The sequence below is a fragment of the Saccopteryx bilineata genome, chromosome 2 (assembly GCF_036850765.1).
Source record: "Saccopteryx bilineata isolate mSacBil1 chromosome 2, mSacBil1_pri_phased_curated, whole genome shotgun sequence".
Classification (NCBI taxonomy): domain Eukaryota; kingdom Metazoa; phylum Chordata; class Mammalia; order Chiroptera; family Emballonuridae; genus Saccopteryx; species Saccopteryx bilineata.
This window is the reverse complement of record NC_089491.1, coordinates 292,280,825-292,298,247: the sequence shown is the minus strand read 5'-3', so window position 1 is coordinate 292,298,247 and position 17,423 is coordinate 292,280,825. Positions and strand designations below refer to the sequence as shown.

The 17,423-nt window shown below is 39.4% G+C and overlaps 1 protein-coding gene across 2 annotated transcripts in view; it reads left to right on the top strand.

Moving 5' to 3' along the window:
- The first annotated feature begins 1,758 nt into the window (after positions 1-1,758).
- Positions 1,759-17,423, top strand: part of EDEM3 (ER degradation enhancing alpha-mannosidase like protein 3) — a 66,962-nt gene continuing 51,297 nt past the window's right edge. For both annotated transcript variants that reach the window (XM_066261329.1, XM_066261328.1), the window contains exons 1-2: positions 1,759-2,160; positions 6,476-6,521. In XM_066261329.1, the coding sequence (XP_066117426.1) occupies positions 2,000-2,160; positions 6,476-6,521 (207 nt within the window). In that variant the 5' untranslated portion in view covers positions 1,759-1,999. The remainder of the gene's footprint in view (positions 2,161-6,475; positions 6,522-17,423) is intronic.

The following is a 17,423-nucleotide window of genomic DNA, read 5'->3' as shown; positions in this document are numbered from 1 at the left end:
GAGAAGAAGAGCAAAGGCTCTTCTTTCTATGAGGTATATAACACGAGAATCTGTTAGTTATATATGATTTGGGAGTGGGGTAGGGGTAGAAGGGAGATGATGTGTTCAGAAGGTTTACAGATGCACTTGAATGCCAACTTTGGTAGCAATATACAGAAAAGTAGGTTGGCAGGGAAATAATTAAGAGAGCATTGCAGTGGTTCAGGAAAGAGGTAACGGAGCGTGGAACTGAGCAGAAAGGAGGGGAAAGAAAGGTAGTGACAGCAGAAGTAGACTCTATAAAATTCGGCAACTGATTGGGCACAAACAATGGAGGAGGAGGATGGATTGGAGATGATTCTGATGCAATAATTTGCACCAGTGAACATAAGATGTTCAAGTTAACCTTGGGCCAAACGAAGGGAATTTCTACCACGCAGGTGGAAATGTGTGTCTAGAGATCAGGACAGATATTGATTTAGAAATCAACCACAGGGATATGATAGTTGAATCCATATTAGTGGAAGAAATCCCAAGGAATAGAATATAAAGAGAAAAATAAAAGCAAAATTAAAATCTTAACACGGAGGGAAGAGAGGCAGTGAAAAAAAGAGGAATTACCTGAATGGTCAGTCTGAGGGGGAACAGGATGATGGCAAGTTGATAGATATCAAGGAAGAAGTTTCCAGAAAGAGAGCTGAATGCTGCTGAGGGGATGAGTAAGAGATTTCCTGTGGTCAGAGGCCACATCCAAGCTCCTAAACTCTGCACCTAACTATTGCATTATCACACAAGAAAAACAATGTGGTTTTTCAAGTGGAACCTATGCCTCATTTCACCAGTGATTAACCCGGGACTCCGTCATCAGAAGTGAATTGCAAGTTCCAATCTCCTGCATTAAAGTTTCCTAATAGCTCACGCTACTTTCCTTACAGTGAGCTTTATAGATAACTATTATTAATCAAGTACGAGCCCTCTCCTTTCATTCTCGTGGTGTTATGCAGTAGTTACATGCAGCGGCTTCCAAAGTTATAAGGCTGGTTGGACTCTTACCTAATCCACCAGTGCAGTGTGACAAGGGTTTGTTCTCCAACCCACTTCTCTAGCCTGAGTTTCCTCGTTTGCAAATTGGGGATGGGGATACTTATCTGTCACAGTTGGGAGGAGTGCATGAGAGAGTGCAAATAAAACTCTCCATATAAAGCCCTCGAAGGTTCAATTCATTATTGCTGTTACTGTTTTGTAATCTTCCTGAAGGCAGAGGATTACTCCAACCAACATTATACCCTCAAGTGAGTGGCACCGAGCCGGGGACATGTGAGCCACATCCTGCCAGCCTTCAGGGAAACGTCATTCGCCGCAAGAGGGATACCAAGCTGACCGGCTCCAGAGAGGAGGGGCTGGCTCCACCGAAGGAGGGCTGACCTCCGGGAGCCGTGGACAGCGGAATCCCAAGAAAAACGCCCGTGACCCGCGGAGGACTACATGTCCCAGGGTGCAGCGCGCCCACCAGAGCCCAGCAGAATCGAGCTGCGGGACCGCCAGGGAGGGTGCAGTGCACGCCGGGACTCGTAGTCTTCGGGTTGCAAGTTCACGGGTCGGAGGCGGGCCCAAGCGACAGATCCCTCCTCGGTCCCGCCTTTTGTCCACGTATCACTTCTCCAGGCCAATGCTGTCTCCCGTGCCAGGGGCCGGCCCCTCTCCTATCCGGTCCCCATTGGCCCTGAGGCTCAGTGTCCGGGGCCGCACCCGGAAGTCGCGCCGAGGAGGCGGTTTCCTAGACTACGACACCGGAAAGCTGGGGGAGGCGCTCCGGCTGCCGAGGGCGGAGGGCGGTGGCAGCGCTGGCGCTGGGGACCGGCTGGCTGGCTGGCTTCGGGAAACACTTCTGCGACGGCGGTCGCTGTCTTGACTCCGCATCCCGCCCTCGGCACGACTCGCAGCCCCCTCGCCACCCGAGTCCAGCAATGTGTCCCGCCGGCCGGGCTTAGCCGCTGCGCGTGCGCGGAACCCCGGGGCCATGAGCGAAGCCGCCGGCGGCTGGGGCTCTGGGTCCCCGGTCCCCCAGCGAGCGCCATGGAGCCTGGTGGCGACGACGGCAGCGCTCTGCCTGGTGACGGTCACGTCCGTGTGGACCGCGGGGGCCGCGCCCATGAGCAGGGAGGAGAAACAGAAGCTCGGGTAAGGGGGCTTGGCAGACTTGGGTGGGTTTCTTCCGGTGGCTGACCCCAGGCGAGGTGCCTGTCATTGCGACCGGGGCGCGCACTGGCCTGTCTTGTCGCGATGGGACGTCTGTGGCCTCGCGAGGACCCTGGCGAGTGCACAGGTTCCGGGAAGGTGGGGGCCGCCGCCCGCGTTGCGACCTCAGGGGACTGCCTTGGCCGTCGGTGACATGTGCAGGCTCCTGGAGGCCACCGAGGTGTGTCAGCGCCGCTCCCCTGTCAGTGGCCCGTGAAGGGGGCTGCTGGCCGTGTCGCTGCGCGGGAGAGTCCTGCGGCTGTTTTTCCTGGGATCTGTGGTTAGGTTTCCCGCACAGGTGAAGCTCCCCGCCGGGAAAATGTTGCTGATTTCATAGTAGTTAAGGAAGTAATGTTTACACCTGTTACGGGAAAAGGGGGCGTTCATTGGAAGTTGCACTTGCCATATGTTACCATTTCTTGCACCGCATTTTCCTAATAGAGCAATGTGCATTTTCATAATAGAACAATGTGTGATGATGTTTTCAAAAGCCCAAATTAAGTATACTTGTTCACTTGACTCAAAGTAGTTTTGCCACCCCCTGAAAGTGTTATAAAATGACCAATTGTTATATTTATCGCATTAATCCAGTCAAGATTCCTGATATACCCTAGGTCCCACAAATGAAGAAGAAAAAAGCCAAGAATCAGTAGAAAACGGACAAAGGGCTTAAAGAGCTAATTCACGCAACAGGAAATGCAAATGGTCAATAAACGTGAAAAGTAACTTCATCTTAAAGCAATGACACGGCTGTTTTTTATCATCAGATTAGTAAATACAAAACATATGGATAGAGCACTGACTAGTTGAGGTGTGAGAAGTAAACTTTGGTGGAGTGACACTTGCTGTAACTCCTAAAATTTAAATTGTCTGTACTCTGTGATTCATTGATTCCCACCCCTTTCCTCCTGAAATAAAAACACTTAACATAGAGATAAGTTTACAAGGGTGTACATTGTGAAAGAACGAGACGTTTCTTGGACCATCTATTATGGAATAATACTCAGACATTGAGGAGAAAGTAGACCATTCGAAGGACATCCAGGATATATTATTCCTAACACCAAAAAGAAAAAAGAATACAAGTTATAGAATAATACATATAGTACCCCCCCCTTTGGATAATAGAAAAGAAAATAAGCTCAGAAAAAAAGGAAAAGAGAATGACTTTCTGGGGTTAAGAGGTGAGGTGAAACCATCAGGTTTTGTTTTATATAATTCCTTATTGTCCGTATTGTTGCAAGAGTCTTGTATTTTTAAATAAAATATCAATAAGAGAGCTTGGTGGAAAAGAAGGTAAAATATCAGCTATTAAAACAAAACCACTGGTAAACTCTAATAAAGTACCTTACATTTCTCTATATGAAATGAGCATATCAATAATTGTTTTACTGAAAACCCTACTCTATGCCAGGCACTTGACATGTCTATAATCCTCCCTATTTCATAATGAGGTGGATGTGATCCCCATTTTGCAGATTTGGAAATTGAGTTTGAAGGTTGACTTGTTCAAAGGCACTGAGCTACTAACTGGTAGAGCCAGTATTCAAACGCTGGTCTATATGACCTAAGAGCCCATCCACTATCCTGCACTTCTTTAAGACTCGGAAAAAGAAGCTTCCACCCTGTATCTTATTTAACCGCTTACTCCCCTTTCTCCCTTTTTTAATTAAAAATGTTTAGTTGAAGAGTAGTCATTTTTTACCAAAGTTAATTTTTAACTGAAAAAGTCTAATTCAGGTCAAATTTTGAGATCATTTATGAAAGTGAAGTTACAGTGGTTTCGGCTTGTTGATACAGATTTTCTTTTTCTAGGGTAAGGGTAGTATAAGAGTTGTAGCTTTAAACTGTAAATACACAATTGTTTGATGCTTCTTCTCTGGAAAGTTTCAGGAAAATGAACTATTGGTTCATGAGATTTAACTGTGAGGTTTGTTTGCTTTTTTAAGCCCAAATAATGATTTATGATAAAAAGAAGAATGCCCTATGTCTTTTTCTCTCCTCCCAAACCAAACTGATGATAGAGACTGGTCCCAGATAGTAAGCAAGTACTCAATTGCTTGCAGCCTACAGTTTTGGAATTATTTACCTAGCCCGATGTAGTCTTATCCTTTCTGGTAGGTTCTTTTTTTGTGTGTTTGTGTTTTAAATGTTACAGTGGTTGTTAATATTACCTTTTCATTAAAAAGAATAAAACAAATTTCTGTAGCACATTGGCAGGCAATGTAACTTTAGAAAAAGCTGACTTACAGAAATTATTTTGAAATGGAAAGACAGTTTTTGCACTGTAGATCTGATTTCCAATAATTTTAATCCAATTTGTTAAGTAGATATAAAACTTTATAGAAACATTTTTTTTGTTTAATATCCTACCATTCTGTGTTTAAATAGGCTTTGTTGGGATTTTAAAGTAAGAGAGAAAGTTAAGTGGATATTCAATATCTCCACTTTGAAGTATGTGTTGTGAAATTTGCTGATCATGTGTTGTATGATATAAATGTAATTAAGGATTGGAGAATAGTGTGTCCTTGTGTGCATTCTGAATTTATTTGTAATCTTGGAAGTTGAATGCTTGCAAAGTTGGGTTAACAGGTTAAGGGTTCTGTTATCTGTCATACACATGTCTAGGCATTGCCGTTGACTCTGCAATTTCTACTTCTTGGCAATCTGTATTTTGTTTCAGAGGAAGGAAAAAAATTCCCACATTCCATTTATTGATCTCATTGTTTGAAAAGGAAATGTTAACTTATTTTTTTTGGTTTATTAGCTAATTAAAAATTTTTATTGATTGATTTTAGAGAGAGGAAGGGAGAGAGAGAGGAGGACAAGAACATCAATCTGTTCCTGTATGTGCCCTGACCAGGGATCGAACCTGCAGTCTCTATACTCACCCCCGCCCTCAGCCAACTGAGCTATCTAGCCAGGGCAGGTTTATTAGCTAATTTGAGAGATCTGTATCACCTGCAATGTCTAGAAGGATTTTTTAAGATACTCCATAATTTTCTGAGATAACTTGATCCTTATCCTATCATACATGTAAACACAAAAGAATTAATGTTTTAACAAAGTGATAAGATCTTGTTTTTAGTGATTAGGTGTTTATAAGTGATAACTAGAAAAAGTTGTCAGGACTTAATTTATTCATTTTACAAGTTTGACTGTCTTTGATTTTGCTGGTCATTATAGCCAGGATCTGGAAATTAGTCTCTTTCTATCTGCTAGCTTTATTGCCAGTATTTCATTATCCATGATTATAATATTTAAACTGACAATTGCAATACAACAAGAAGCAAAATAAAAAATATATATACTCAGCAATTTTCTGTAACACTTCTTCAATTCTCGCCATGAGAAACTTGGGAATAATAGTAATAGTTAATAAAAGATTATTAAACTATTTTCCCATGCTAATTATTGGGAGCTTTTAGCCAAAACATTAACTTATATAGTGTTTTCTATAGCTCTTAAGCCCCTAAACTTGAGACCATTTAACTGAAAGACTGATTACTTGGTCCCAGCCTTGGAGATTTTGACTTAGTAAATCTGGTGTAGGGATTAGAAATCTCCATTTTAAACAGTTAATTTGGGAATTTTGAGAAACAGCCAAAACACAGAAATTTCTTTTTGAGGATTGGTTTTCTCATTTTTGAGGTGAATATTATGTATTTGACTTTTGACAGTTTTTTTTAAAGGAGCTGAGAATATACCATAAAATCATCAAACGTTTTTTCTGAAAATGTGACAAACATATTAATAAATATGTATTTAACTCGGCATTAGTGATTTTATTAATTTTAAGGCGAGAGACTTGGTGTTGTTACTTTATATCTATATAGACACATCTCCATGCCTCTCTTTTGGTGTAATATATAATATAAGCAATAATTATTTCTTTTGGGGGCTCCCCAGCAATATTCTCCCTTTCAAGACAGATGTTAAATACTTTTGCTAAGAGGTGACTGTTTTTCACTTCAGATTTCCTTCTCTCTGCATGGCATACATCATTCATCAGTTTTCTTTGGAAAAATTGTAAGATGAATTTTACATGAGTTGCTAGGAAGAGATAGTAAAAGTCTGGCCCAGTTCTGTGTGGTTCATGAAAGTTTGTCAACTGACACTGGAGTATTTCCTGACTCTGTTTATGTCCTTTTCTAAGTAAATTTTTTCTTTTTTATTGGTGTTTGCTTACGAAGGAACAGTTTGCTTTTTGGAAGACAATGAGAATGTACTTAACTTTTTTCATTTCTGCTCTTTTAAGGAATCAAGTACTGGAAATGTTTGATCATGCTTATGGTAACTACATGGTAAGTAGAAGGCTTATCTTTATATACAGTTTGTGTGAATTGATTACTGTGTTTCCCCATGTATAAGATTCACCCTTTTAAAAAATTTGGGGTCTGCCTGACCTGTGGTGGCGCTGTGGATAAAGTGTTGGTCTGGAAATGCTGAGGTCGCCCCTTCTCTCTCTCTCTGTCTCTCTCTCTCTTTCTCTCTGTCTTCTCTAAAAATGAATAAATAAAATAAAATTTAAAAATTTGGGATCTAAAAACCAGGTGCGTCTTATATAGTGGTTGTAGGTTTTCTTACTTGCATTTCCCGCTTTTTTGTGCAAATGAGGAGTTGTATAAATTTTATGATGAATAAAACTTGAGTTCAGTAACTTTATGTAATACATTTTTTTCCAAATTTGGGGCCCCAAAATTAAGGTGCGTCTTGTACGTGGAGAAATATGGTATGTGAGCACAGCCCTGGGAATTTGAAACTTAAATTAAAAAATGTGTTTAAAAATTAGTGCAAACATAGGCTAACAGTATTCCTGCTGGTGGTTCTTTGAGAACCAGTTTATGGACTAGGTAAGAATAAGTTGAATTAGATTATAAAACTATATTTAAACATTTTCCTTTAATGCTGTCAACAGTGTTTATTGAGTGCTTTCTATACCTAGAGACTGTGGACATAAACATGAATAAGATGTTATCTCAGGCCCTAGGGGAAATTATTTTCTTAAGTAAAATAACTGTTTACAATAATACTTTATATACTCTATGAAGAAAATCATTGCCAAAAAAAGGACACACTGTCTTGAAGTCTCTGTCCAAATTATGTCCTCATGGAGGGCTTTGATTGGAATATAATTTACCTTTTTTAAAAATTTTTTATTTATTGATTTTAGCCAGAGAGGAAGGGAGAGAGAGACAGAGACAGAGACAGAGACAGGAACATCAATCCATTCCTGTATGTACCCTGACCAGGGATTGAACCAGTAACCTCTGCACTTCGGGCCGATGTTCTAACTAGTGGAGCTATCTGGCCAGGCCATACTTGGCTTTCTGATGCACTGATCCACACTGTTTTAAAATATCTTATTGCTCACAAAAACTGAAGTAGCAGTTTCAATTTTTCAAGATGAAAAAGTTCAGGTCTTTTGCACAAGAGTTAAGAAATTTAAGCCTGCTAAACTTATACTTAAAAATGGTAAAAATGGTAAATTTTATGTTATGAGAATTTTTTTTTAACCCCAGTTAATAATCTAATTCCCTCATAGTACAGAGGGAACTTTTTGGGAAGTGGAAGGTGTTTCCCATGGTGGGCGTGGGAGGTGCTGTAGCTGCCCTGGCCCCGTCTCTCCTAAATTCTTGCCCTTCAATAAAATGGTCCTTAAACTGGAAAAAAAAATTTTTTTAATTTCTAAAACGATGAAATAGCAGGCAAGTTTTAGAATTCAAAAGTAAATTTTATGTGTAATTTTGTGAATAGTTTAGTAAAATTACTCTGCTTATGACCTTGTTTTTACATTTTAAAATGTCAGCAGATTTTCTTTGATGATTAAGGCCGGTAAAAATGTTGTTGGGAAATGTTTGACAGAACTAAGTTTAGGTCATTCGGCTTTTAATATTTTTCATGTGATTCTGTGAATCCATTTTTCATTATATATTGCTCCAATATCTTCATATATTAACATAACGTCTGAGTACATATACTTTTTCACTTTTGTGCTTTTTAACTATGTTTATATTTGATGATCCTGTTCCCTTTTATAGTGTACATTTTTTAAGAGTACATATTGAGTTCTTAATAAATGTTTTTAGAGAATGATGATAATGAAGTTTTGGGTATTTTTTTTTTTCTTTTTGTATTTTTCTGAAGTTGGAAACAGGGAGGCAGTCAGACAGACTCCCGCATGCGCCCGACCAAGATCCACCCGGCATGCCTACCAGGGGAGATGCTCTGCCCATCTGGGCCGTCGCTCTGTTGCAACCAGAGGCATTCTAGTGCCTGAGGCAGAGGCGTGGAGCCATCTTCAGCGCCCGGGCCAACTTTGCTCCGATGGAGCCTTGGCTGCAGGAGGGGAAGAGAGAGACCGAGAGGAAGGAGAGGGGGAGGGGTGGAGAAGCAGATGGGCACTTCTCCTATGTGCCCTGGCCGGGAATCGAACCCAGGACTCCTGCACGCCAGGCTGATGCTCTACCACTGAGCCAACCGGCCAGGGCCAGTTTGGGGTATTTTTTAACCATAATCAGAAGCACAGATTTAAAATCATTTCTTAAAATCTCAGCCGTTTTCTTAATATTTTTTTCAAAATCATTTATCCAGAGAAAGAAAAGGGCTTCCTTTGTGAGTGGCACTTGTAGGGCAGTTTGATTGCTACTTGTGCAGCGTTGACAGCAAGATGTTTCGGAAGCATACTGTTGTGTCTGGGCAGCGAGGTGAGCATTGGTCCTGGTGCCCATGGAGGAAAAGAGTTATCTGCCCCTGCTTAATTCAGTTTGAGCAAAAGCCTAGTATAACATCTAGGCTAGTGGCTTTGAGGGGGCCGAATGGATCCAGGCTGTACCCTCACACCTTAGCTATCTCATAAATGTATACTTTCGGATCCAGAGTTAAATAAAATAATATATAGCTGCATTGATTCAGTACATCTCACGGTGAAGAGGATCCTCTCTTTGTAAAGCACAGTATTTTTAATATCTTGTTACTTATTAGGTAAACATCAAAAAGTTTTATCAACATACTTTTCCTATTATAGAATGCACTTAATAAATGCTTTTGCAACAGAGCAGATATTGAGGGCAGTCCTTGAAGGACTTCTTATTTCAATTCCTATTTATTGGACCCTAACTGGGTAACATTCTATTACAACTACCCACCTATAAACTAAAGGAGAGGAGTTTCAGCTCCAAAGACTGGAACTCTGGAATTAACATTGCCCTCCATTTTCGAGGTAGAGACACACCCATCTGCAGTCCATGCAGTGCTTATTTTTAAATGCCTGTTTTATAACATGAGTGATCCCTACAGTATATTTGTGTCATGCTCAATTTATGTGAGGTTTATAACCCAAGATTTAGTCTAATATTTACACTTCCCCTTTTCAGGTTCCTAACTAATATGAAACAGTTCTAAAATATTAAACAGAGAGCAGGTCCCCTGTATTCACTATTTGAGGTCAGCAAGCACCATTAGCTTGCTGTAGAGTAAAAGTGTATGGGCTTTGGAGTTAGACTGGTTTGATTTCAAATCCCATCTCAGCTATTTAATAGTTTGGACCTGCATAGATTATTTAACCCCTCTGAGCCATGTCTTTCTGTGTAAAATGGAGGAAACTGCAAAGGGTATAAGATTATAGAGTCTAAGATTTTTGAAGACAAGGACCATTTTCTTTTATATGTCCTGTGCCTAGCATCATGCCTGGCATGTAAATGCTTATAAGTTGCTTTTGGAAGAACTGAATTGAATTCTTGTGAAGATGCAAGATGCCTTTTAAATTCAAAGAAACCATTTAATAAATTTCATTAAAAATACAAATGGCATCTGAAACTTTTAAAATTATGTTAATCAGTTTCATCCCAATAAAATTCAATTGAAAAGAATACAGATTTATGGTGAATTTGGGGATATAAAGTCTTTAGATTTAATTTTCTTTGTAGTAGTCAGTTGTCTACTATGCTAAAATGTAAAAATGCCTGGCGAATGGTGGGCTTTTACTAAATGTAGTTAGCTTTAAATTTTTTACTATTCTTCCCATCCAAGTACTAACCAGGCCCAACCCTGCTTAGCTTCCGAGATCAGACGAGGTCGGGCGCGTTCAGGGTGGTATGGCCGTAGACTACTATTCTTCTTAATACTACTCTCTAGTCTAGTCTACAGTTGGAGCAGTTCCTTTTTACCTTCTTACTTCCCAGGAAAACGGTGGTATTTTCCAAAGATATGCAGTTGAGAATGATTAAGTGCAAGAACTCTGGAAAGGGAGCTGGACACCCGGAAATGGCTCTGCCGCCAACCAGCTGGGTTACAGCCTTCCCGAGGCTGTTTCCTCATCTCTCTGCAGCGGTGGGCTTGCCTCACAGTGTTGTAAAGATGAACCAGTTAGTATCAGGGCTTAGAACTGCTGTCCCGCCAGTGGGAAGCACTGGGAGTTTACTCTGCTCCTAACCGCTGCTGCCACTGTCCCTGCTACTGTTGTCAGTCATTCTCTGCCCGAGATTGAAATCGACCTCCTAAAATTCGGCTGGGCTGTAACTCACAACGTGAATTGTACGGATGGTTTTCTCTTTTGCCTAAATAACATGATTTGATTGTTTTGGCAGTTCTTTTGTGCCCTTATTTAATCTCAGACAACAACCACTTTACGGCTTCTATTAGCATGTTTTTAGTGTTTGTGCTGAGGTCCAGTTTCAGGTTAATTTAGATGACAGAATAACATATATTTGGGCACCCAGTGCAGCAGCATTGAGGACCTGAGCTCTGAGCTGATCTTTGTCTTCCAGGTGTTTCTGTCCCCTGCAGACAGCTCAAACTGCTAAAAGCAAAAACTGCACTTTGGTAGAGTGCTAAACAATGCAAATAGACTAAAAGGGTTGGTAAGCACACTTCCCTTGAACCGGTAGAATCATATGTAACTACTACTTTTACACGTGACTTGTGGGAGCACAGTTCACAGAAGCAGATTAGTTTTTTTATCATTCAAACCTCACACCAAAGGAACTTTTAAAACCAAAAGAACTTCTTTATGGATGTCTGGTTTATGTGAGGTTTCTAAAATTACTTTATTTTTCCTAACACTCTTTTAAACATTTTTTTTTTTGTGGTAAAATATACATGACAAAGTTTACCTAAATTTTACCTGTTTTTTTTTTTTTTTTATTGTTTTTTGTTTTTGTATTTCTCTGAAGCTGGAAACCGGGAGAGACAGTCAGACAGACTCCCGCATGCGCCAGACTGGGATCCACCCGGCACGCCCACCAGGGGGCAATGCTCTGCCCCTCCGGGGCGTCGCTCTGTCGAGACCAGAGCCACTCCAGCGCCTGGGGCAGAGGCCAACGAGCCATCCCCAGTGCCCGGGCCATCTTTGCTCCAATGGAGCCTTGGCTGCAGGAGGGGAAGAGAGAGAGGAAGGAGAGGGGGAGGGGTGGAGAAGCAAATGGGCGCTTCTCCTGTGTGCCCTGGCCGGGAATCGAACCCGGGACTTCTGCACGCCAGGCCAACGCTCTACCACTTAGCCAACCGGCCAGGGCTAATTTTACCTGTTTTTAGGTGTAGTTATGTGGCATTAAATACATTCACATTATGCAACTGTCGCCATCCATCTCCAGAATTTTTCATATTCCCTGTTTCTTTTTGATCGTTTCTTTGTCAAAAAGTAATTCTGTAAATAAAGTGCTTTAGAAGTGGTACTAATGACTCAGAGGAGGGAATAAAGACTAATTTATGCCTTTTTTTGTGTAGATGATTGTGAGACTACTTTTGTTAACCATTTGTTGTTCCTTGGCCTCTTTTTCTAGAACATCCTGAAACTCGGCCAGAATGACTTCAGAAATTCTGTAGTATCCTCATAACGTTTTTTTATTTATTCATTTTAGAGAGGAGAGGGAGAAACAGAGAGAGAGAGAGAGAGAGAGGAGAGACAGAGAGAAGGGGGGAGGAGCTGGAAGCATCAACTCCCATATGTGCCTTGACCAGGCAAGCCCAGGGTTTTGAACTGGCGACCTCAGCATTTCCAGATCGACGCTTTATCCACTGCGCCACCGCAGGTCAGGCCTCATAACGTTTTAATATCACACTCTGATATACTCTGTGTAGGATTTTAAGTCAGTAGAACCAGGTCTTTCTGTTTAATTAGGTATAATTTCCAGATAAAAAATTTCCAGTTTTAAATGCTCGATTTTGCGTTTTGACAATTGCATACAGTTGTTTACCCTCACAGTTGTGACATAGAACATTCCTATCACCCCAGAAAGCTTCCTCACCCTCCTTTGCAGTTCCTTTTCCCAACCTGCAACCATTGTCACCTGCCTTTTGCCTCTCTGGTTTCCCTTTTCCAGGTTTTCATATAATTGCCTTCACACTGTGTGGAGTCTTTTGATTCAGGCTCTCTCATTTAGCATGATGTTTTTGAGACTTACCCATGTTGTTGGCTCTATTGTCACTTTTTATTGCTCTGTAGTGTCTGATTTGCTAGAATATAATTTATTCAATAGTTGATAAATATTTGACGTGTTTCTGGTCTTTGGCTATTATTAAGAAGACTGCTATGAACCTATAAATGCAAATATTTGTGTAGACATTTTTATATATTTCCCACTGGGGAATGGGCTTGCTGGGTCATATGGGAAGGGGAAGTTTAACTTGATAAACTGCCATCCTGACCTGTGGTGGTGCAGTGGATAAAGCGTTGACCTAGAATGCTGAGATCACCAGTTCAAAATCCAGAGTCAAGGCACATATGGGAGTTGATGCTCCCAGCTCCTTCCCCCTTCTCTCTCTTTCTCTCTCTAAAAAAGAAAGAAAAAAAATGTTGCCAAAGTTTTCTAAAGGAACTGTTACAGTTTGCATTCCCAATAGCTGTGTATAGGGACTTCTGTTACTCCACATCCTCTCCAATACTTGGTATTCTCAGTCTTTTAATGTTAACCATTCTAGTGAGTATGTAGGGGTATTTTGTTGTGATTTCAGTTTGATTTTTTTCTGATGAGTAATGATGTTAAAAAAATTTTCTTGTGCTTTGGAGATATATATATATATATATATATATACACACACACACACACACACACACACATACACACATATATTATTATTATTTTTTTAATTATTTTTTTGGTGAAGTGTCTGTTCAAATCTCCTGCCCATTTTAAAGTCAGGTCATTTGTCTTATTATTACTGAGTTGTGAGATATATTCTTTTTTTTTTAAATTATTTTTATTTATTTATTCATTTTAAAGGAGAGAGAGAGAGAGAGAGAAGGGGGGAGGAGCAGGAAGCATCAACTCCCATATGTGCCTTGACTAGGCAAGCCCAGGGATTTGAACCGGCGACCTCAGCATTCCAGGTCGAAGCTTGATCCACTGTGCCACCACAGGTCAGGCTGTGAGATATATTCTGGATATCAGTCCTTTGTCACATAAACAGGGGTGGACAAAAGTAGATTAGTAATAAATAATACAATAATAAATAATAATACAAGGATAAACTCTGTGTTTCTCGTACTCACAACTGTAAACCTACCTTTGCTCACCCCTTTATATTTTGCAGATATTTTCGCAGTCTGTGTTTTGCCTTTTAATTTTCTTTATAATATCTTTTAAAATGCAAATGTTTTAAATTGTGACCAAGTCCAATCCCCCACACCCTTTTTTTTAACTTTTCATGTCTTTTATATCCTACCTACCTAATATTTGCCTAGCCAGCCAGGGTCACAAGATTCTCTTGTTTTCTTCTAGGTGTTTATAACTCTAGCTCATTTATTTAGATCTGTTACCCATTTCAAGTTAATGATTGTGCATGGTATGAGGTAAAGGTTGATTTACATGTATTTTTTCTCAAAGGATGTCCAGTTGTTCCAGCACTGCTTGTTGAAAGAAGACCCTTTCCCCACTGAATTTCTTTGGCACCTGCAGAATGGCAGTTAACTTTAAATGCATGGGTCTGTTTCTAGACTGAAATTTTTTTCCCATTGATCTAAATATCTTTATTATATGTGGCTTAAGTGTCTGTCTGTCGCCGATAGCTTATTGGTTGCTTGCGTAACTGTACTAGCCAATGGGGTGAAGTTGCCACGGCTGAACGCAAATTGAGCGGGTCAGGGGGAAGGTGAACATTTGTTTGCATTGGCAATCATCTGTTTTACATAAAAACTACGTCTTAATGTAATTTCTTTTAAGAATGCCTCCTAGAGCCTGACCAGGTGGTGGCACAGTGGATAGAGCATCAGACTGGGATGCGGAAGGGCCCAGGTTCAAGACCCTTAGGTCACCAGCTTGAGCGCGGGATCATCTGGTTTGAGCAAAAAGCTCACCAGCTTGGACCCAAGGTCGCTGGCTCCAGCAAGGGTTACTTGGTCTGCTGAAGGCCCATGGTCAAGGCACATATGAGAAAGCAATCAATGAACAACTAAGGTGTCGCAAAGCGCAACGAAAAACTGATGATTGATGCTTCTCATCTCTCTCCGTTCCTGTCTGTCCCTGTCTAACCCTCTCTCTCTCTCTCTGTCTCTGTAAAATAAATAAATAAATAAAAATTAAAAAAAAAAAAAAAAAAAAAGAATGCCTCCTAGAAAATACAGCACTGAAGAGGAGAGAAAAGGAGCTAAAGCACAAAAACGGCTTTCTCGACAAAAAGAAACCACTGAGCAGAGAAAGACAAGGCTTGCTTCAGTCGCAGAGCAAATGTGTCTTTCTCGGCAAAATGAGACTGATGAGCATAGAGAAACAAGGCTTGCCTCAGATGCAAGACAAAAAAGCCTGTCTCAACAAAATGAGTCCCTTGAACAAAGGCAGGAGAGAAATGCAAAAAAAGACAGAGTAATGCTGACCGAAATGCAAAAAGGATTAAAACAGTTTCAAACGGAGAAACTTTAATTTTTGAGCATTCCTCTGGTGACATGAATATTAAATGTGAACACTGTCAGTCCTTAAACTTCAAGTTAGAAACTAATCGATTTGACGTGGCAAGAAAGGATTTTCTCAATGTTGCAAGTATGGAAACATTGTAGTTCCATTAATTGAGAATTATCCACCACTCTTGAATAAATTATTGACTAGCGGTGGCTCTTAAGAAATGTACCACCAGTGGTTTCCTTCATTGCACTCTACTTTAAGCAATTAAGCAAGTAGAAGGGGGAAACCCCGTGGGGCACTAAGCAAAGGGGCGTCCTCGCCACCTGCCCTGGGTAATTCAGTTTGAATTAGCAGACACCTTTGCACAAATCATTTTAATTACAATTTATAATATCTAGAACAGTGGTCATTTTGTATGACCGCTGGGCTTTCTAGTTTATTCATATACCAGTCTCACAGTATCTTAAGTGTTATAGTAAGTCTTTCAGATTTGTTCTTTTTCAAATTTATTCTGAATAGTTTCTTTGCATTTCTCTGTAAATTTTAGAATCATATTGTCAAGTTCTAAAAAAAAACAAGACAAAACCCTGTTGAGCCATTGACTGGGATTGTGTTGACTTTATAGACCAATTTGGGGAGATTGACTTAACAATTTTGAGTCTTCCAATTTAACATGGTGTCTCTGTTCATTTATTTAGTTCTTATCTAATGTCAGCAATGTTTTGTAGTTTTTATTATACGGGTTTTGCACAACTTAATATATTCATACATATTTAATATTTTTGATGCTGTCGTAAATTGTAGTTTTTCAAATTTTAATTTCCCATTGTCCATCGATACATAGAAATACAAAAGGCTTTTTTGTCTTCCAACCTTATATCCTGCAACTTTGTAAAACTCACTTATTTTTAGTAGCTTTTTGAAGTAGATTTCCTTAGGATTTCCCACATGGTCAGTCATGTCATCTGTAAACAAAGAGACTTTCTCTTCTTCCTTTTCAGTCTATATGCCTTTAATTTCTTCTTACTATTAAGTATGATGTTAGCTGTTGGTTTTCATAGATGCCCTATATTAAAGTTTCTATTTCTAGTTTGCCGAGAATTTGCATCATTACAGGGTATTGAATTTTGTCAAGTGCTTTGTCTGCATCTATTGATACAATCTTCCTAAAAAAAATCTGTTAATAGCAGAACTTTATTTCATTATAACATTATTATTTATTATCATTTATTTCAGATAACATTTCACAGAGTTGATTTATTTGATCATTGATCAAATCCAAATAAATGCAGTCCTAAACACCTGAAATATGGTTTGCTAAGTGAATATAAATAGTGAACAAAAAGGAACATGAAAATTTGACCTGGGATGAAAAGAGAACTGATAAAATCTGCAAGTTCAATCATTAATTAGCCTTGTTATCTTATGTGATAGTTTATTAAATGTCATTTATTTTTTTAAGAAGGAGTATGTTATCTGCCTCAAGGAGGGAGGGCCTTAAGGATGTAGAATAAAACATTTAAAAATATAAATGACTTTATTGGGAATTGAATAGATTTGATATTTTCAATAACTCATTTTTGTAAATAATACTTTTTGCTTTATTAATGTTTTCAGTAGAATAGAGTCTCTTCCCTTTGCCTAATTTTTGGGATTGGTTTTATGGAAAGTCAGTTTTTGATGCTGCTTTGACCCTGAGTATTTTCAGATAAGGCTTTGTCAATTTAAAACTCCAGGAAATTTGTAGTCTGGAGTCTGATGTGGAGAGTTTCTTATGTTTTGTTTTATATTATATTTTTGCTCTTGCTTTTAGCTAGGCATTAGTTTTGTTTAATTCCTATTGAACTCTTTCATCACCTGAGTTTGATTTCTGAGTTGTAATTAATAAATGTTTTTCATGGCTTTGAGTCATAGCAATGTGAATTACTTACCCCTAGTTCTAGTAATAAATACATTGTTAAGAGAAAGTATTACTGTACCTCAAATAGCCAGGATGTTTTCAGCATAATATGGCTGTTTATTTGCCACGTATGCATTACTTTGGATTTATGCAAACCAACTGTAGTTTGCTTTGTGGTTAACCCGAAGAAAAGGCTGTGGTTTTATTTTCATCCCTAATCTTGAAATGGGGACAGGAAGTGTTTTTACACCTCGTTTAAACCTCCTTTATTTGATTCTGGTTTGCAATTGCTATTAATATTTTTCTTATCTGGATAAGCTTAGGGTTTGAGTTTCATATTTAATTTCAGACATCAGGGTTTATCTATGTGTGTGTGTATTGCAAAACCCTAAAAATAGCAGTATGAAACTTTCTAAGCAGTGGTTTAAAGTAACTTTTGATTTTAAAGGAACTTTTAAAAATCACATTAA